Below are 20555 nucleotides of genomic sequence, written 5' to 3'. Positions count from 1 at the left end.
GATGTTCAAATGCAGCTAGCGTGTCTTATAGTTACGAATGAGCGAGTGACTCATTTGCATACAAAACTCCGCTACAATTGCGCCTGGTGATTGGCTGATTGATAAGTCTTCCGGTTACGAGTGAGCGAGTAACTGATTTGCATACAATACTCCGCTACAATTGTGCCTGGTGATTGGTTGATTGATAAGACTTCCGATTACGAGTGAGCGAGTGACTGATTTGCATACAGTACTCCGCTACAATTGTGCCTGGTGATTGGCTGATTGATAAGACTTCCGATTACGAGTGAGCGAGTGACTGATTTGCATACAGTACTCCGCTACAATTGCGCCTGGTGATTTGCTGATTGATAAGACTTTCGATTACGAGTGAGCGAGTGACTGATTTGCATACAGTACTCCGCTACAATTGCGCCTGGTGATTTGCTGATTGATAAGACTTTCGATTACGAGTGAGCGAGTAACTGATTTGCATACAGTACTCCGCTACAATTGTGCCTGGTGATTGGCTGATTGATAAGACTTTCGATTACGAGTGAGCGAGTAACTGATTTGCTTACAGTACTCCGCTACAATTGCGCCTGGTGATTGGCTGATTGATAAGACTTTCGATTACGAGTGAGCGAGTAACTGATTTGCATACAGTACTCCGCTACAATTGCGCCTGGTGATTGGCTGATTGATAAGACTTTCGATTACGAGTGAGCGAGTGACTGATTTGCTTACAGTACTCCGCTACAATTGCGCCTGGTGATTGGCTGATTGATAAGACTTTCGATTACGAGTGAGCGAGTGACTGATTTGCATACAGTACTCCGCTACAATTGTGCCTGGTGATTGGCTGATTGATAAGACTTTCGATTACGAGTGAGCGAGTAACTGATTTGCATACAGTACTCCGCTACAATTGTGCCTGGTGATTGGCTGATTGATAAGACTTTCGATTACGAGTGAGCGAGTAACTGATTTGCATACAGTACTCCGCTACAATTGTGCCTGGTGATTGGCTGATTGATAAGACTTCCGATTACGAGTGAGCGAGTGACTGATTTGCATACAGTACTCCGCTACAATTGCGCCTGGTGATTGGCTGATTGATAAGACTTTCGATTACGAGTGAGCGAGTAACTGATTTGCATACAGTACTCCGCTACAATTGTGCCTGGCGATTGGCTGATTGATAAGACTTTCGATTACGAGTGAGCGAGTGACTGATTTGCATACAGTACTCCGCTACAATTGCGCCTGGTGATTGGCTGATTGATAAGACTTCCGATTACGAGTGAGCGAGTGACTGATTTGCATACAGTACTCCGCTACAATTGCGCCTGGCGATTGGCTGATTGATAAATATATTTTTTTTAACGTTTCGCTAATTACACTGGAGTATGTTCACTATGTATGGTTCGTGTTAACTGTAGAAGTATTTTAGGCGTGAATCCCTAAGGGGCTAGTAGGCTATTTAAGAATTTGTAAGTTATGCAAGAGCCACTCGAAGGCATCTCTTTCAACTTTGCTTTTGCTGTTATGTCGCCGGATACTGAACGAGCGAGCGTTCCCGCTTCGATCGCGCAATCCTTCACTGAGGGAGATCTTTTTCATGAGACTGCTTCACGAACATTGTTTCCTCGTCTTTTGGACGTTAAGTTTGATCAGAAGTTCGCTGCATTCAAACGCGGTCTCGACGAGAAACAAGCTGCCACTCAGTCTCAACTGTAGAGGCTAAAAACGGTATCCAAGGCTTCGAGTTCTTTTAACTCAAGTACAATACGAGTTCAGCAACTCTCTGCTGGATGCAACAGACGGGACAAGCAAGACCATCTCAAAAGGAAACCTTTCAGCAGTCAAGTTATTTCGTTCCGCGGACAAGAACCCCGCTGTTTGGGCAGCAGTGCAAGTACGAATCGAGGAACTCGCCGAAGATTCAGAGGAAGATAAAAAGCTCTGATCAGCCGAAATGCGAACGCTAGCTAAGATCCGGGAGAAAAAGCGGAAAAATGCGTCTAGCTGGCCAACTCTACAGCTACCCGCTCTACATCCAGTGAAGCTCCATCCACTCATGGCCTGTCCACCGGCAATTATTTTTCTTCTAATCAGCCTTTTTGTTTTTTTCGCATGCAGTCCTTTCGTGGACGTCAGCCTCAACTAGCAGACAAGTGTTTCAGATGCGGCCAAAGAAGCCACTGAGCAAATCCATCTTCCTGCCCAAGCCGTTTTAGAGGAGCCGCTGCAGCCCCTCCAAGCAGTAAAAATACATACTTATGGCAAATACCAAGCTGCATTGAAGAGAATGGGATAAGATGAGTATATAATTTTTTCAATTTAATCAAATGATTGGGAGACCCGGTTGAACTTATTGATAATTTTGTCGAACCATGTGATTCAAGGTTTTTTGGAAGTCTTGAAAAGACAATTTACTCTAAGGGGCTGAAAAATTTCCTTAGCTGTTCATTCATCGTTCGCGTAAATTTTGGTTATGTCAATTGTGTCCATTACTTTTGACTTTGTCATGGCAACCGCAAACTTCGTATAGGTTTGGACAAAAATCAACTTTTTCGACATACTTCTGTATTTTTTTTTTCCAGCTTTGTTCATCATTTTGCTGAATTTCACTAAATTGTACATTTCATAAGCATTCTGGCTTCATAAGCATTCTAGATTATTTTTTGACTTTTTAAGAAAATAGTATTATCCAAGATGGTGGGTCAAATGACGTCATGCGACGTCACAACCAAAAAATATGTCATTATTTTATAGAGCAAGCTCAGGGCTTCCTGTACCTTAATAGAACGAAAACCCAAGGAGAGGGTTTCATCCCCCTTGTGCCACGATGGGGGTGTTAGTCCGATGGTTAACAATTGTACTAGCCCTGATGACTGAATGAATGAATAAAAGACTGATTATCAGGACAGAACGCATTATATTTAAGTTAAAGGCAACCTTATGGTTAATGTAGATTTTTTAAATCATATAGGTGCTTCTTGCTTTATTCGCGATACTATTTTTGATGGGTATTAGATTCTCTTGATTTACATTCCACCCTCAGCTCAGTTTTCTAATAATCACTCAGCCATCCAGTCCAGTATAGTGATTTGTCGAGCAGGCTATTTCTGATCTTCTGGCCATAGGTTCAGTGGTCGAGTGCGCGTGTGCTCCTGCTGTTGTTAACCCGTTGTCAGTTTCCATACAGTTGGAGTTCTGGAAGAATAATGTTTCGTATCTCAATTCCAGTGTTTTGCAGACGTTGCTCGCAGACTATCTTGCATTGTATGCTCGGATGTTAGCGCTATTGGATTGGCTGCTTTTATTGCCATTGGTAACATTGCCTGTTTTCGCACAAAAACTGAGATTCTATGTAGATACCAGATCGAGTACCACGTGGAGAGAACTCCACTGTGTTTGTTTTGCTTTGAAAAGTTTGCACATCTTCTTTCAGGGTGCTCTGTTAAGTGGTTTACTGACAACCAATCTGTACCTTTGATCGTCGATTCTGGTAGTATGAAACTGTGTTCGCTTCAATTCGCCGGTGATATATTTGATACCGCCAAAGAAAGTAATATCAAAATCGAGGCTGAGTTGATACCTCGTTCATTTAACGAGAAAGCTGATTACTTATGCAAGATCGTCGATTGATGACTGGTCAGTTAAAGATAGCTATTTTCATGAAGTAACCTCTTATCGGGGTCGCTGTTCAATTGATTACTTTTCCAGTTAAAAAAAAAAAAAAAAAATCAAGTTTTTCCCAGTTTCTATTCGAAGATTCTCTAGCATTTAGTTGGGTAGGAGAAACCTGTTGGCTGGTGCCACCTGTTTCGTTAGTTGAAAATGTCATCCGCCACATATGTTTTTGTCAATAGAACTGGTTACTCTTTATTGGCCTTTCAGCTCCCTTTTGGCCTTTTTGGTGGACCGTAGGTGGGGTTTCAGATCTTTTGTTATTGATTTTCTCTACGTTGAGAACGGTAAAGATGTTTATCTCCATGGGGCAAATAACAGTTCCCTTTTGACTCGGAGGATTTTAGTTGCTTGTCGGTGCTGTACAGTCCAGTGTCCAGTGGAATCTGTCTATGGAGAAGTCATGCCGCGCGGTCACGATTACGCTGTTTTAGGCCGTTGGGCCATGTCATCTTTGTGCGGGACTGCCCGTTTATCATGTGTTGATCTTAGGTGATTGCACTGTTTTAGGCCATTGGGCCATGTCATTTTTGTGCGGGACTGCCCGTTTATCATGTGTTGATCTTAGTGATTACACTGTTTTAGGCCGTTGGACCATGTCATCTTTGTGCGGGACTGCCCGTTTATCATGTGTTGATCTTAGGTGATTACACTGTTTTAGACCGTTGGGCCGTGTCATTTTTGTGCGGGACTGCCCGTTTATCACGGGTTGATCTTAGGTGATTACACTGTTTTAGGCCGTTGAGCCATGCCATTTTTGTGCAGGACTGCCAGTATATAGTGTGCTGAATGCAAGATTTAGGCCTCTGGGCCTTCCTTATGTTCTGATCTGCGTGTTGTTGCATTTTTTTTTCTAATTGTTCTCACATTTCTTTTCTTATCTTTCAAGTCTACAAAGTGGATGTGTGTTTACTTCAAAGGTTGCCCACTCAAGAGATCCAGACGACTTCGCAAGTCAGCGGAAGGTCTTCCCTTGCGTGCCTGTGAAGCAAAGGCCCCTTCAACAACAGAGCGTTATTCAAGTGACTTTCAAACATTTAGAGAATGGTCTTCGCGCTTTGAGGAAGTCGCTTGTTTGCCGTCTGATGAGACGTCTTTTGCTCCTTATTTGGAGTATTTTGCTGCAGCAGAGTTCCCTCTACTCCACACTTGGTTCTGCCTGTTATGGCATAAATTGGGCACACCATCGGTATGGCTTTCCGACTTGTGATTTGACTTGTGATAGAAGTTTTCTCGAGGCGGCTAAAATTGAGCTTGCAAAACCTGTTTCCATAAAAAGGGGGGCGCTGTTACTCCCGAGATGATCTTGAGGATATATAATAGGTTTGCGGGCGCCAAGGCTAATCCTGCTAATCTTCGCTTAGCCGCAATTTGCGTGACTGCCTAGTGGGCTTTTCTCCGCGGCAACGAGTTAGCTAGCCTTCGTTGCTGTAACGTTAGTTTTTGCGATGCATTTGTCAAGATTTATATATGTAAGAGCAAAACAGATGTTTATTATATGAAATTTTTAGTTTTAATTTTATGAATTTATTTTCTTCGGAGATGTAGCATATTTTGCTCTCAAAAAATTCGTATTAAAATAAAGTTTTAGACTTGGCATGCGTTTGCGGAACGAGGATATCATATACACTTGTTTAACTGATCTACATAGCTTAAGAACATGGGCCGCTAAGGAGCAGGCATCAGCAATCTACACTTTTTATGTCACGGCAGATAGAAGACTGATCGAGCCAAGGACGGCTAGTCACAGCTATATTACGATAGGTTAGAATCTTTACTTTCAGTGTCTAGAAATTTGCACACTTAGATTCCTTTGTTCTCTTTCTTTATTTTCGAAAGCGGGCATCAATAAACGAGATGCCCGCCCCTGATGCTGTGTTTGTGTTTATTAAGATTAGTTACAAAATATTTTATAATCGTTTCAGGGTGATTAGAGTATAAATATATTTTGTAACGTTTCGCTAATTACACTGGAGTATGTTCACTATGTATGGTTCGTGTTAACTGTAGAAGTATTTTAGGCGTGAATCCCTAAGGGCTAGTAGGCTATTTAAGAATTTGTAAGTTATGCAAGAGCCACTCGAAGGCATCTCTTTCAACTTTGCTTTTTAATTTTCTGTTTATTCACTGCTGTGTTTTCTTTATGATGATGTAACGCTCGCTGTATCCTGCATCAATAAACGAGATGCCCGCCCCTGATGCTGTGTTTGTGTTTATTAAGATTAGTTACAAAATATTTTATAATCGTTTCAGGGTGATTAGAGTATAAGACTTCCGATTACGAGTGAGCGAGTGACTGATTTGTATACAGTACTCCGCTACAATTGCGCTTGGCGATTGGCTGATTGACAAAGTGAGTGAGTGACTGATTTGCATAAAAATCTCTGCTATATCTCAATCATCATCATCATCATCATTATCTCGACAACAATTCAAAACCGTTGCGTGGGCAATATTTCATTTTATTGTAATTTAGATGTCATTTACATTCTTTTAAGTTTATTTTTTCACACACCTATGCCATTTTAGTTTCTAAATTTTTTCACTCTTTTGGTGTTTATTTCTATTTGCACAGAAAAGTATTTTATTCGTTAAAGACCATAGACTGATAGCCCAAAGCTCATGTTTTTAATCTTTTCAACCAGACAACGTTTATACTTCTTTTAACATCGCGTATTAAGAGACTAAAGTCTATCTGATGTTCGCAGATTTTGCTTCCATTAAAAAGTTAAATTACTAAAAATTAGTTTCTTGGTCGAGATAAACTGTTAGTAGTCGTTATGACGTTTCTAAACTTACTCTTATAGGAGAACTGTCTAGTTATGTCTTAATAATATGCTTCGCAGCTCGTCTATCACAGCGTGTCGAATGTGTCTTATTTTCCAGCAGCAAATAAAAGGATTCAGCGAGGAATTAAGAAACATCAGGGTAAAAGGGTAAAACAACAGAGCTGTTTTATTCACGTATTCTTAATATGAAGAGAGGTTCTCTTCATACAAAAAGTTTCAGGCGTATACAACTTTCTGCTTTTAGATACTCGCTAGTTAAAAACTGCTTTGCGGGCCCGAAAAGTTTCCAGGACTTTCGAGAAACAGATCCCTGACTACAGTAAGTTGACCTGGCTTCGGCATGCGATCCAATCGAAAACCAGTACTTGGGCAGCGGTCAGCTTCTTAAAAAAAACGTGTGCCATACAAGCTTTAAACCTGAGCCCGCGATATCGTCACGTGATACTGGTGAGCGGATACTTTGTTTTGACAGTTGTCAATTGACCATAACATGGATTTCCAATATCAAAGATGTAGCTGTAAACCAAGGCTGCATTTTTCGGTCAACCTGCCAGAGTATGGCAGACATGTTGCGCCTACGTCGTCGTCTTACCTAGGCGCCCATGTACGAGCAATACCGCTAGCCATGATGACCATGAAAAAAAGCGATTCACGATTTCCTATGAGTAGGTGCTCCGCTTGCTGGCCCTTCGTGCCGCCGGAGCCCTGCTATAAAGTTACTCTAACAGCAGTGCTATTTTGTTCGATCATTGTCCAGTTACAATTTTGTTTAGTTTTGCCTTAGAAATATGCCTCGCAATGTGTTTATGATAGCGCGTCGAATGTGTCTCATCTTCCAGTAGTAAATAACAGGATTCAGAGAGGAACTGAGGAAAAAGAGGGTCAGTGAGTAAAAAAACCAGCCATTTAAAGCTGAACTTTGCGGACATATCAAACGGGCGACCCGAGCGCAAAAAAAGTCTGGCAAACAACAAACTAAAAACATGAGATATACGTATAAAGTATTGACAGCAGACTTTCTCTGCCACGCAGCACTTTCTATTTGGCTGTTCTGTGCTACCTGTATCTGTTGGCAATGAATTTGGTCTGAATGGCGTCGTACAGTAAAATAAATTCTGCAATAAATTAGTCCCGTAATAATATAGCCAACACTTTGGGTGATGAGGTCGACGAGCAGGATGCCATCAAGGGAGATCCAAAACTCAATTGACGTAAGAAAAGCGCTAAAAACCCAAATTGAGATCACCACAGCTACAACACACTTGTGAGTCACAAGTTCCTGATATCTGAGATGAAGATGAACGGCCAGGAACCTGTCGACACTTATGGCCACAACACTGAAGAATGAAGCACTAGCAAATAAAGGTGAGATCATGTTAAACGCGGTGTTTGTGAAATAGGTAGGATTGGCCATTACAGCGATGTACGAAGGTTGAACCAGTAAACCAACACCAAGATCAGAAACAGCAAGACTCAGGAGCAATGTTCTCAAAGGCTTTGGCAACGACGAAGTTTTTATCATCGCGTGTATTGTTAAAATGTTCAACATGATGGCGGTGTAGGCTGAGAAAGCGTTGAACACACAGTTAACGACGTACGTCGAGTAAAGTGGGTCAGCTTCGTTCATTTTACAGCTTGAACTTTGAAAAACAGCACTGAGCAATGTTTTAGTGAACTTGTACCATGGACTGAGTTGAACATGAGATGGTTTGATCTTAAACGATGCAATGTTGGTTTAAGTCCTTTATTAACAAAACACTTCCTAATGAATACGGGTAATAAACAAATATCTATTTTCATGTAAAAATAAATGTCAGTATAAAACAGGTAAGCTATTGACATTTTTTGTTTAACCTAATAACTTAATTTTCGTTTTGTGCATCGCTATTGCCAAAAAAAAGGAAAAAGCTAGTAAAGTGATAAGTAATACTCAACTTAAGGTATATTTTAGACGTTCAAGTGGAAAAATGGAGAGTCTAATTTTGCATTTCCCATAAAAATGTGAGTTACAAAAAGATGTTGATTATGAACTTGAATTTCCATAACAACAAAATGTCATGATTCTTCACTAAGTTTACTTTCGCCTGAAGCAGAAGAAAGATTTTTGTATATAGTTGCATTTCACAGAAAGAAATGTTAAATTTCAATAGACCTTATTACGGTTTTGGAAGCCATCTTAATGGGTAGACAACATGCGTCAGAATTACAGTGTTTGAGAGCGAATCCGATGTAAAATAATTTCTGAACAATTCATGAATAGCAAAGTTAAGATACTGGGCAAAGAATTGCATTCACCAAATTTGAGATATGTAGCTATAGTAAAAAAGCGCCAACTCCGTTTTTAATTTTATTAAATTTGTTTTGCAAGTTCGCAGGAAAAAAATATTATAGACAAATGATTGGAAAAGTGAAACTGAACGTGACTGGGCGTTGCTACATCCCGCAAATTGTTTTGTTTATTTTGTGAGATAAATGTGCGGGTGTTTACATGTACAGTTATTTTAAGGTTACAGTGTTTCCATTTAACACATAAGATAGCTTACAGATTAATAGATTAGCCTAATTTTTTTTAATCAAAGAGTAATGCGGTTTCAACAGCACAGCATCAAATGATTCGTTCAATAACAAGAGTCGTCAGACTTCTAGGCTGCAAATTTGTTGAACCTGTCTATCTGAAAATTAATTAACTGCTTTCAAACGCGAGTTTTAGTGATGCGGGCAGAAGATTGGACCAAATTACAGGCTATAAATTAAGTGCAGTTCAAGGATGAAGGCAAGTTTTTAAAAGAGAAAAACACAATACAATTTGCGTGCGAATATTTTACCTCAACCATGTCTAGTTTCTCCTTACAGATCAAACAATGCTAACCTGACAGGTGCAGAGAAAAAGATACTTAATTGATGTAACACCAAGTTCTCAGAAGTATCATTACAAGAAATGTGCGGCAATCAGCCAGGAGAAAGTTTGGAATTCGAGCTAGTAACTTTTCATGGATTTGAATAAATGGTGAAATATAATTAGCCTTTTATTTTAGAGATGCAAATAAGGCGAAGAACATAAGAAAACGTCTTTACTTTTCCTTGTGTGAATTTGTAGCTGTATATTTATTCAAGGCATTTAAACTACACAGGGCACACTGTTGTTAATTCATTAAGTTAGAAACCTGTCGCGTTCAGTATCATGTTCGAGTCCAAATATACTGCTCTATAATGGATTAGGGCGTTTCTTATTTTTGCGCAAAAAGCCGATAGAACCTTGATATATATATAGACGCACTACTGAGTTTTTAAAAATGTACATGTTGTAGCAGCAAGTACTCTGCTGTCGCAAAAACGTGTTGTGAAAATGTTATATATATGAAAAAAAGCGATAGGAGTCTAAGAAATCCAATTGTTGCCAAAATCGAGGTAAACAGGTAACGGAAGAACTTTATGTCGAAAAAGCCTACTTGCAAATTAGCTTTCTCTTCAATATCGCCGGATGAAACATAATTAGTGAAATAGAAAATGTCTTGCATGATTAACGTGAATGCAAACATGACATTTTCCGTTTTGTAAATTGTGAATTCTGGAACCCCAGAAAGCTGTGACAAGCAGCATACCAACTGCAGTCAAGCACGACGAGTTTATAGAGGAGGTTTTTACTTGTAACAACAAACAAAGAAATTCCACATGAGAATATATCCCGGGAATATATCGTAGTAGTTTGTATGTTATATCTCAAAACTGCCGTTATATAAACAATAGCCTCCATTTGACGCGAAAATATGCTAGGATATTTGTCCCCGGACATCATCTGTTTCGAGAAGCGAACAGTTTTCCAAGAGCGTAGCTCGAGGAAAACTGCGAGCTTCGAACAAGTGAAAATCTAAGTCCAAGAATTTCACCAAAACGTTTTGTGTCCATAACCGTTTTCTCGTCCGAGTTTGCGGGTGGTAAGACCAGACCGGCAGACTGTACTAGGCACGAGAAAGCAAATAGGGGAAGCACGAGTGGGAATTCCTTTCTAACAACCTCCCTCTCTCTCCCCATTTGAGGCGCAGTTTGTTCCAGCCCGTGATTGGTATGTTTCGGTTTCCGACCACCTCGTGTTCTTTTTCGTAACTGAGTGAATAAAAGTGTCTCTGATATAGAAAATTAATTTATCATATGGCTAGCTCCGTGAGCGGGCAAGATGAATTAAATCCTGCGCTGTGATTGGCTACCCAAGCGCGCAAGATGGAGCTATCTTGCCTGCTCGGGACTACCCGCCGTGTCCCGCAAGAAAAATTTCCCCTAAAGCCATAACTTTGCACGGATTGAATCTGACTGTTTGTTCAAAGTTGGCTGAAGCTCCTTTATAAAGAACATTTCGTAGATCAGGCAGTCGAATATACTTTGGCACTGTCTCAAGATCTTAAAATCACGAGTTGCTGGTTAATGGTAGGCGGCTTCTTTTCTTTTGGTTTGATCTCGTGTCCGATCTTACGGCTTGTTTACACGGGGCGACTATCAATTCCAATTTTGCCACCTAGTTCCCCAAGTTGCCTTCGCGCGGAATTGACTGAACTCTTATCCTTGAATGGTAACACCATTCTGACATCGACAGGCGCTTCATTTACGTTACATGCTCGTGTGGAAACTGGATCGCCAGAAACTTTCTTGGCGACAAAATTACTGATGGTCGATTGCAGCAGTTAGGCTGGGTACTGAAGTCGGGAGAACGTCTGTTTGAGACGATCAAATTCCAGGTGGAACAGTTGCCAGGTAGACGACACTTTAAAGGCACGATCCAGCATTGTTTTTAGCATTGACTTCTTGTATCTAACATTGACGTGGCTCTTGTAATGCGGTGTCAGTTGGTTTTCTGTACACCCTTGTCTCCAGGCGACCATTGCATTTCCTGATCTCCGTTTCCGGGAAAGGAAGTTTACCATATTCGCCAAGTTCCACGGTGAAGTTGGCAGATGGATGGCTTTCATTTAGAAAGGAAAGGAATGCTTCAGCTGTTTCGGTGTCAGGCATTATGCTCAATGTGTTATCGACATAGCGTTTGTAAAACTCGGGTAACTTGCCTTGGTCCTGAAGTCGATCTTCGATACTGCACATAAATGCGTTGGCCATTAGGGGTCCAATTGGCGAACCCATAGCAACACCATCGGTTTCTTCATACAAACTCCCCTCAAACTGAAAAAACTGGTTCTTGGTGGCAATAGTAAGCAACTCCACCAAGCCTGATTTTGTAATGTTGAGATTATGCTGCTTATTTAACCAGTCGTCCTTAAATACCTTTTCAGCTAGAATTTGTATCGTCTCATAAACAGGGACATTGGTAAAAAGTGAAGTTACGTCATATGAAACAAGGATGCTGTTATCGTAAACTTCCATGTCATGGAGAGCATCCACGAAATTAAAAACATTACTGATGGTGTGATCATTGGCTGATAGAGGTTTAAGCTTTTCATCAAGCCATTTTGCCAACTTGTAATTATATGTCCCGGTTGCCGAGAGCATTGGTCGCATTGCTAATTGTCGCTTGTGTGTTTTTGGCAGGCCATAGGGATCGGCTAGTCTCGAACCATTCTGGATAACTGTGCCAGCAACTGCCTTGGGAATATTATTTCCACAGTGGCAGGGAGCCTCAGAGAGATCTAAACGTCGTTTTTTATCGCTAGTTTTTATTGTGAAATAAGTTTCAAAAAAACTACTTATAAGAATAACCTGAGTTTGTGGATAAGAAGTGATTGTTAAAATGGCGGCACAATGATGTCAAGGACATATCGTGATTTATTTTTTCCCAAGAAGGCACGGTGACGAATCCTGCAATCTGATTGGTTCTTAGTGCGGTACGGATTTTCCTATCTCTGACCACGGTCACTGTACCGGCGGGAAACCGCGCGGGTGAGATTGTCGCGTTGGTCAATTTTCCTGAGTGAACCGGCGGTAATCGTCAATCTTTCGCTCTTTTTATACTTCAATCGACGATTAACCAACGAAAGTTTAGCTCTATTCACTTTTAAATGGCAAGGAAAGTCAGTGTAAGTAAATTCAATTGAGTATTTCGAAGCTGTGAGAATTTGTTTGGTTATTTGTAGCTCGGCGCTGTAATGGCACTTAATCCTGTAAAAATAAATATGTTATTTGCCGGCTTAGGGTCGGTCCGTATAGTGAAAAACTGTGACCTCGAGCTTGAAACTGCTGCCCTCGGCCTGCGGCCTTGGGCAGCACTTTCAAGACCTCTGTCACGGTTTTTCACCATACGGACCTCCCAGCCGGCAAATATGTATGTATTTTCAAGAGAGATCCAAATACCTTGATCTTCTCTTGATTTTCTACCAGAATTACTCCTGATCATGGGGGGGGGGGGGGGGGAGGGGGGGAGGGGGGGAAATTGCACTCAAGAAATAAATTTGAGATTAATTATACGAATGCATCGACTTTATAGGGACGATAGAGTTCACAATTCCTTAACACGAAAAATCATTTGGTTGTTGAAGATTCACTAACCCGGAGATGTCTACCCCATGCCGCTACCTTAGAAATGGAACCAAAATATTTCTAAAAAAACGATTTTTCTTTTTACAACAGATATATTATATTTGATTACCAATAGACTTCAAGAAAGAAGTAAGATAAGAATAAGCTAATTGTTATTCTGACATTAAAAACATTGATATTTTATATTTGTACATCATATATTAACAGGCGTCTACCGGATGTACACAGATTATGTTCTATCAGTAAAAGCAAAATTCCCAAAAGTAGTTTCGTGGTCGAGATGAAAAGTTAGTCATTATAATGCTTCTAAACTTATTCTTACAACAGCACTGTCTAGTAACTACAAGTTTGTTTGGTTATGTCTTTGTGATATATTTCGCAGTGTGTCTATGATAGCGTGTCGAATGGGTCTCATTTTCCAGCAGTAAATAACAGGATTCAGAGAGGAATTGAGAAACAACAGAATCAGTGTGTAAACGACAGACCTTTTAAAACTGAACTTGGCAGAGATATCAAAAAGGTAAATCCAACACAATACTCTGGCAAAAAACAAAACAAAAACACAAGATAAACGTATGACGTACAGGCGCGGATCTAGGAAAAATGTTGACCGATTTACTGCAAAAGGTTAGGGATAGCCGAAGGCGCAAGCTCCTAGGGGGGTCCGGGGGCATGCTCACCCAGGAAATTTTTTCAATTTTAACTACCTAAAGTACCCTTTCCTGGCTTTTTGAGTCCCTCAGAGAATATATTTGCCAGTTCCATTGTCCTTGGATGAAGCCTTGCAAATCTGCGAATTATTTCGTCAAAGTCAATGTCCATGTTGTAATGAATGTGCAGCAAGGCGAGTCCTGTCAATCTGGTCAATCAGTCGCCTCAAAGCTATTGCTAGAACGAGTTTCCACTGCAAAGATAAATCTTTTGTTCAAGTATTAGAAAGAGGAAAAATTTCAGCCCAGACAAACACGTCTGGGTATCACGTTAGCCAGGCGTGTGCATACCGAACGAAAATAACTTTTTAGTAAAATTAATTTGTCCACTCTCAACCATTATTAACAAAGACCCGAACTAACCTTTTTTCCTGACGTAGTCAGTAATTTGTGACATCTTGACGTTGTTATGTATTCCACACTGTTGTTGAAGTCGTTGTCCACAGACGTTGAATGATCATACAGGCTAATCGAGTAGCAAAATTGCATAAATCGCCCGGGGAAATTAAATTTTGGTCTAGACGCCCGCGGCGATGACGTGATGGCGTGACCGCCGTCGCGAGACTAGTGATTTCCCGGCTGTAAAATTTTGCCGCCAGAACGTGTCTATGACCTTTGTCTATTTCCGGTAATTGGCAAAAAAGAATAAATAAAAAGTAAATGTCAAAACTATTTTCGAGATTCAACTTGCAGTTTACTTTTATTAAAAATATATACATATCTATTGATTTTTTTTATTATGAAAATTCTGATCGATTTCCGTAAAACCGTGGAAACAGGTATGGATCCGCGCCTGCTTGTTTACAGTCTATCGAACTTTATCTCTGGCAATCTTTGTTAATCTTTCATTTGTGTACTTTTGCAGTGAAAAAGCTGGTTCACCGCGTCAAATGGACAGGATAAACCTTCAGATACGGAGGGTACAGGAAACCTGCAAAAATAACAGTTTAATAAGATAGAAAAACACCAAAGACATAATGATAAACCATAAAGGAACAAGGATGGCTAAGGATAGAGAAGATTAACACGGATTGCAAACGACGAATTTGAAAAATTGAGGCTAAACTTTTCAATATACGCAAACAGTGATGGAGCTCCTTTAAATAAGCTTAAATTTGGCAATTTCCGTAAAAAAAAAATCACGGGAAATTATGAAAACTAAAGAAAATGTTGAAAAGAAACCGAACAAATGGCAAGATTTAAATTCTACAAAGAAACTGAATTCTAGATATAGAAGCGCTAAATTAAAATACCGTAGTGCAGGACGTTCTTTCCAGCGAACTTCGTCCGCAGGAATTTTTACGGTCAAAATTAAAAATGTTGGTTGTATCGACGGTTAGATCTTCATGCGATTGCGTAAGCTTATTCATTGTCAGAGAAAAGTTTTTCTTCCAAAGATATTTTCCAAAGACGTGAAAAAGAGGTAAGAAAACTGAGTATGCGTCATAATTTGCGTGCGCATAATTTTCGTCATTATTAAAGTTGAATTATGACGCAACTGTAATTACTTAGCTGGACCAAACGTACGTTTTACGACACTTCACCGCGGTGTTCTTGTCTGTGAGAGTTTCGACAGTTAGAGACCAATTTCGATTTATTAAATGTCTTACTTGGCTCCGAGGCTTAGGGGAATAAAACTAAAGAGACCGCCTCGGGTCTAAGGGATGAATAATTAACTTCTTTTTTATTATTAAGCCTCGCGGAGCCAAGTTAGAATTTTAATATATCAAAATTGGCCTATTAACTACAAACATAGCATATTCGGATCAAAATTCCTTTCAGATGAGTGTTTTCCTCCCAAGTTGCTCATTTTTCACAATTCAAAGCACACAATCTTAACGTGGGATGTATTTCTTTTGTTCAAAGCATATTTCTCGTGGCTGTAATGAATTTTAATGTGGGTATATATAAAGAAGTGTAGAATGACACACCCATTTTAGCGTCGGTCGCCGTTGCATTGAAGGCGAGGGCGAAGACATCTTAGTCGCTGTGCTCCCTTCAGGCAAGTGCATATTTTCTTTATTTATTGCCGCCGTTGAATTGAAGGCAAGGGCGAAGATATCTTAGCCGATGTGCTTCCTTCAGGTAAGTCCACATTTTCTCTAGCTAGTTACGTGTTCTAGCTGTTTCCCTCGTCTTTCAATTTGATCATTTAGTGGTAAAATTAAAACTTTCCTTAATGCTGTGGAAGCTTCGAGGTGCATGTGGTTTTCCTTGACACCGAAGACCGTATTTAGGCGAAGTTGAAAAACCGAATAGCAAACATTTCTCTTGTGAGTAACTGAATGATTATTTTTAATAAAATGTTTGTTTACGGCTTGATAATCTGCTTGGTTTGCCGTTTGACTTGTCATTCGCAATTTGTTTCGTCACCTCGGAGCGCTACCACGCACACTCTTTTTAACTGTTATAAAAACAGAAAATTCCAACCGCCTTTGCTCTGATACGAAGAGAACAGTTATGTAGTTATATCAAAACCTATAACTAATCTTCAGTTCGTTCCCACTGCAGTGCACCACGTGCACTTTGTTGGTAGTCGTTTAAACGTGTTATTCCACATTTTGAGGGAGTTTTGTTAAGTGCAAGGCCGATAGATGTCCGTTAACTGATACTAATACTCATTCAAGTCCGTTTTGCTTGAGTTAACACGCGAAAAACTTAACCAGGACTTTCCTGTTTTTTCACAAGAATTGATCAGAGGCAGCGAAGTTGTATCCAAAGGAATTGAATTGGAGTGACAGGCGTCATTCGCCAATTCAAATGAAGTGTAGCACGACCAGCTATGGACTCCTGGCAAGTTTCATGTTGACGACAACTCCGTTGAAGTTCAGATAAGTGAATCACAGTTGTCGCTAGATTTCATTTAATATAATCCTTTGAAGTTTTGCAGCTAAGTCCAGTTTAGGGGCATTCAGACGTAACATTAGAAGCGGTTTGCAATTTAATAAAGAATGTGATCGATTTCAAAATGAGTGCATGTCGCTGGTAATTTTGTATACCTTGGTGTTGAATGTTTCGTAATTTTAATGGACTAGTCTCGTGTTTGGACGTATTTTTGCTTAAAATTAACCCACAGACAAAATTGACACGTATTATTTATTTCGTACTATAAGTTAAAACATTTTTCATTTATCTTACAAATACAGGAAATCGAGTACCGAGTCTAAGATCTTACGATTTGGTGGCACTAAAGTTTTACTGTTTTTTTTTTTTTTACATAGTCCATTCGTAGAATGCTTCAGTTTATCGTTCAGCGATCGTGTTTTTCTGTTTTAAAAAACCTTTTTTGAAATCCATAGCAAGAATCTAAGAACTTCTAACTTATTGACTACACTGGCAAATTCGTTTATTAATTCTAAAAAAAAAAATTATCTGAGCTGAAGCCAACTGACGAACCTGTAGGCGTAGTTCAATGAGAAAAATGAACAAAAAATAGAAAAAATTCTCAGCGCAGGAAAAGATTTGCAAGCTCGTTAGGCTAGCTATATTGTTATTTGTTCGCCAACATGAGAGCAGTTGGCTTTTGAAACAAAGAGTTGTTTGGTTGTAGAAAGTTAAATTCAAAACAATTGACGTCAATGTCTGCAAGCAGTGAATATTGCTCTTTATCTCTGATCCGTTGACAGAAAAACTTATTGCCAAAATGTTGTCATGGAAATCAAACGCAGATGAATCCGATGGATTGACCACACACTTTCCAAGGTTGCCTAGAGATGGACACCAACTGCCAACAGCAAACCTGGGTGGCCAAAAACAACCTGACGCTTGCCATGAGCTCAATGAGCAACGACATATCGTACAAAATAGAGATAAATGTAGATGGATTGTGGCTGCTTAGTGTCCCACAGAGAACGAAGAGGATCAATCAAAAAAGTAAGTAAATCTCGTTATCAACCTTGCAGCAAGTCTTTTATCGTAAATGGCGGCTATCCTTCATTATAAACTCATTCTTACACTACCAAGTTGAATAGAAATACATGAAAGATGAAGAGTTGTTCCAAATCGATTGTTTTAATTTGAGAGGACCATTTATTATGGTTCAACTTTCTGACCACAACATGCGAACAGGTTTTTGGGGTGAGCAAGTTATCTGACCATAAAATAATCATAAGTAAACCTAGGTGATTAGATAACTTAAGATGCTGCCGTTTGCTCTGCTATCTCCAGGATGACCAAAGATGTGTTAAAGGACAGTTCACGAGTTTCTGGATTTATTCATCAACCTTAATTATTTGAATTTCATCAACGTTAACTGAATTCTGGATGGCAGTGTGCAGAGCTTCACTTCTGGCGTACGATCGATGACTATTGGAAAAACATCTCATCTCAGATAAGTAGATAATGGTATTCCTATCTTTACACTCCAAAAGTGTTAAAAATCGTGATTCCGATTGTAAAATTGATAGATTTTCAAGTTTCGTGCCATTGCTGCATATAAGCGTACAGTTGTCTTGTTGTCCACAAAATGCCATAATTTATATCAGTACAATACACGTTTACTGTATTATGTTCGATAATAATTATAATGAGACTACCATTTGTTTGGAAGGACTTTGGGTCGAACTTTTGTAGGCTCAGATCATTTTCGCCTGGGGGGTGGAGTTATTATGTAAAGGAATTGAACATCTTGCACTTTTCTTTTCATGTTACGTTCTTGGAATTAAGCGTCTGAAAACGTTTAGGTGAAGAGGAGAATACCTCGACGTAAATAGTCATAAAAAGATTCTTTAATAATCATTAAATCCAATTTTAATAGCTAACTTATATTATTAACCAACTTAGAAAGCATTATCCTGGATTCTTAGAAGCGCGAACAATACAACCCATCATTCTATTTCATTTTTGAAGAAAATGCTAAAATTCGAAAACACATCAAAACACTACTGTTTTCTGCATTTACATAGTTATCAACTGTATCTGACGCTGCTGTAAATTTTTTAGTTGACAAGGTAGTGTTGATTAAATATTCTTTTTTCTCTGTCTCTCTCGCTCCATGCGGCTGATATATCATCGTTGACAGAAAGGGCAGCCATCTTGGATCGCAATGTACTGTTGGACTCTGGCACAAGTTGACTATTGGAAACATCAAATCTCAGATAAGTACATTATTTCTACTCTCGTTAACTTTTAACAATTTCAGTGTAAGAATTATGGAAATCTCAGAAACTGATTAACTAGAAGATATGGTCTTGATGAAGAAGCAAATTCTTAGAATTAATATTAACAACAATATGAGAAAATCAGTAACGAGAATATACATTTTTGAGCATGGGATGTACTTAAGAGTTACCACTTTGAAAAACTAAATTCTCAGAGTTAACATTTAAAACAATATGAGAAAACATTTTGAGCATGGGACGTGTTAAAAGTTACCACTCAGTTCGTTATGCTGAAGGTCAACCTGAAACTATCGAATATTATTTCTCGCAATTCTTGTTTTTTTCAAGGTATTGATGAAGACCATAACCAAAAGTTGCGGAAATGCAGATAAGAGAAAAAATATTTTGCTTAATTGAAATCAATGGTGGTTTCTTTTCGAGAAAAATTTAAATGAAGAGGAAGGGGTAGTAATTAAGACATGACCACGGCTTGTCAATAAAATCAACTCGTGAATGCTCACAAGTTTTCCCATTAAGCCCGAGATGAATGATACATGGAATTGTTGTTTTGCGTGGATGCATCCTTTACATTTGAGCAATATTCTCGAGAATATAAAGTGAAGTATCTTACTTGAAAGGTTTTAATCTTCCAGTTCGTCACTTCTCACACATCGCAAACTACTTGTAAGAGTGCTGTTTGAGTACAACCGTATTAAAATTACTTTTAAAATTTAAAATAAGATCGCTCTAGAAAGGGCTTCTTCTGTTTTGTTTGTGTTTCTGTCGAGTAAAGAAGGATTCTGAATCTTCACAAAAATTTTGGAAAGGCTGTTTTGTTTTTGTCGAGTAAAGAAGGTTTTGAATCTTGAAAAAAATCATGGGCACAGCTAGTCAGACATCCGGACTACAATAGATCGTTTTTATTGTCATGTCATAAAAAAAACAAACAAACAAGAAAATGCGATCTTATAGAAGATAAATAAAGAAGGCACCTGCGGTTTTAGGTCTATGCGCTATCCCAGACTTCAGATATTCGCGTAAATGGTTTGCACAAATTTACAGAGCCCAGTATGGTGCCGCCATATTGGTCTACCTACGTGGTGCACCAATAAGCGAATCTTTGTTTACAATATTTGCTCCATAAGTGATACAGTTTCTGATGGATCTACCAAAACACTAGTTCTGAATATTGAAAGGACATAGCACGATCAACTGTGTCAAGGAATTTGAACTCGATGTATTGCATACTTTTTGAGCGAGGCGGGTTTAAAAGCTCAAAATTTTACGAAGAATGTATAAGCTCATTAGCGCCTCCGCCACCGAGAAATTTTGTAGTTTTTGAAAGCCAATTTCTCCTCGAATATTACACTCAAAGAGCCAAAAGCTTCACCAGTTACTAAGTCTCCCACACTCTTTAAATTGTTGCAGTCAATTCGTGTCTAGCGTGATACCTTCTCCGTGCAAAGTGGTATGTTAATGAGGAAAAATGTCGGCAACGAAGTCAGCAAAGATTCGCCAATATGGCGGCCGGAAAATAGTGCGATAATCTGGAGCTTACTTGGTTATCTAGGCCACTGTTTGCCAGCACTGCACAAACCTATAAATTGACACTTTACTACTACTTTTTTATTGCACGAAGGGCTAACAATCACGAGATAAGTATATATTTTTCGACAAACGCGATCGTAGCTTTATGTCTCGCACTGCCATAACTCTAAAATTCAAAGTGCATTTGTTTCCAAACGTAGGACGTTATTCTGCTGAAATTTTGCGAAGATATATACTTTTCGCACCTCTTATGCCTG

General features: G+C 39.3%; 1 protein-coding gene and 2 pseudogenes across 1 annotated transcript; 1 reads left to right on the top strand and 2 right to left on the bottom strand.

The window, feature by feature from the left end:
• The first annotated feature begins 1364 nt into the window (after positions 1-1364).
• LOC149112809 (uncharacterized) lies at positions 1365-5874 on the top strand (annotated as a pseudogene).
• Positions 5875-6123: 249 nt separating this feature from the next.
• On the bottom strand, positions 6124-8221 carry LOC149112808 (beta-4C adrenergic receptor-like). The gene has a single exon (XM_089289704.1). It carries the CDS (start codon positions 8089-8091, stop codon positions 7234-7236), a length of 858 nt encoding a protein of 285 aa, XP_089145830.1. The 5' UTR covers positions 8092-8221; the 3' UTR covers positions 6124-7233.
• Positions 8222-10230: 2009 nt separating this feature from the next.
• LOC149112807 (uncharacterized) lies at positions 10231-11966 on the bottom strand (annotated as a pseudogene).
• Between the last annotated feature and the right edge of the window lie 8589 nt (positions 11967-20555).

The sequence above is a fragment of the Orbicella faveolata genome, unplaced genomic scaffold (assembly GCF_042242905.1).
Source record: "Orbicella faveolata isolate gen_17 unplaced genomic scaffold, um_ofav_v1 contig_2, whole genome shotgun sequence".
Taxonomy (NCBI): domain Eukaryota; kingdom Metazoa; phylum Cnidaria; class Anthozoa; order Scleractinia; family Merulinidae; genus Orbicella; species Orbicella faveolata.
The sequence above is the reverse complement of the archived record's forward strand: the minus strand, read 5'-3'. Positions and strand labels throughout refer to the sequence as shown.

Coding starts and splice junctions, on each gene's coding strand:
- LOC149112808 (XM_089289704.1), bottom strand. CDS start 8,091: ATGAACGAAGCTGACCCACTTTACTCGACGTACGTCGTTAACTGTGTG.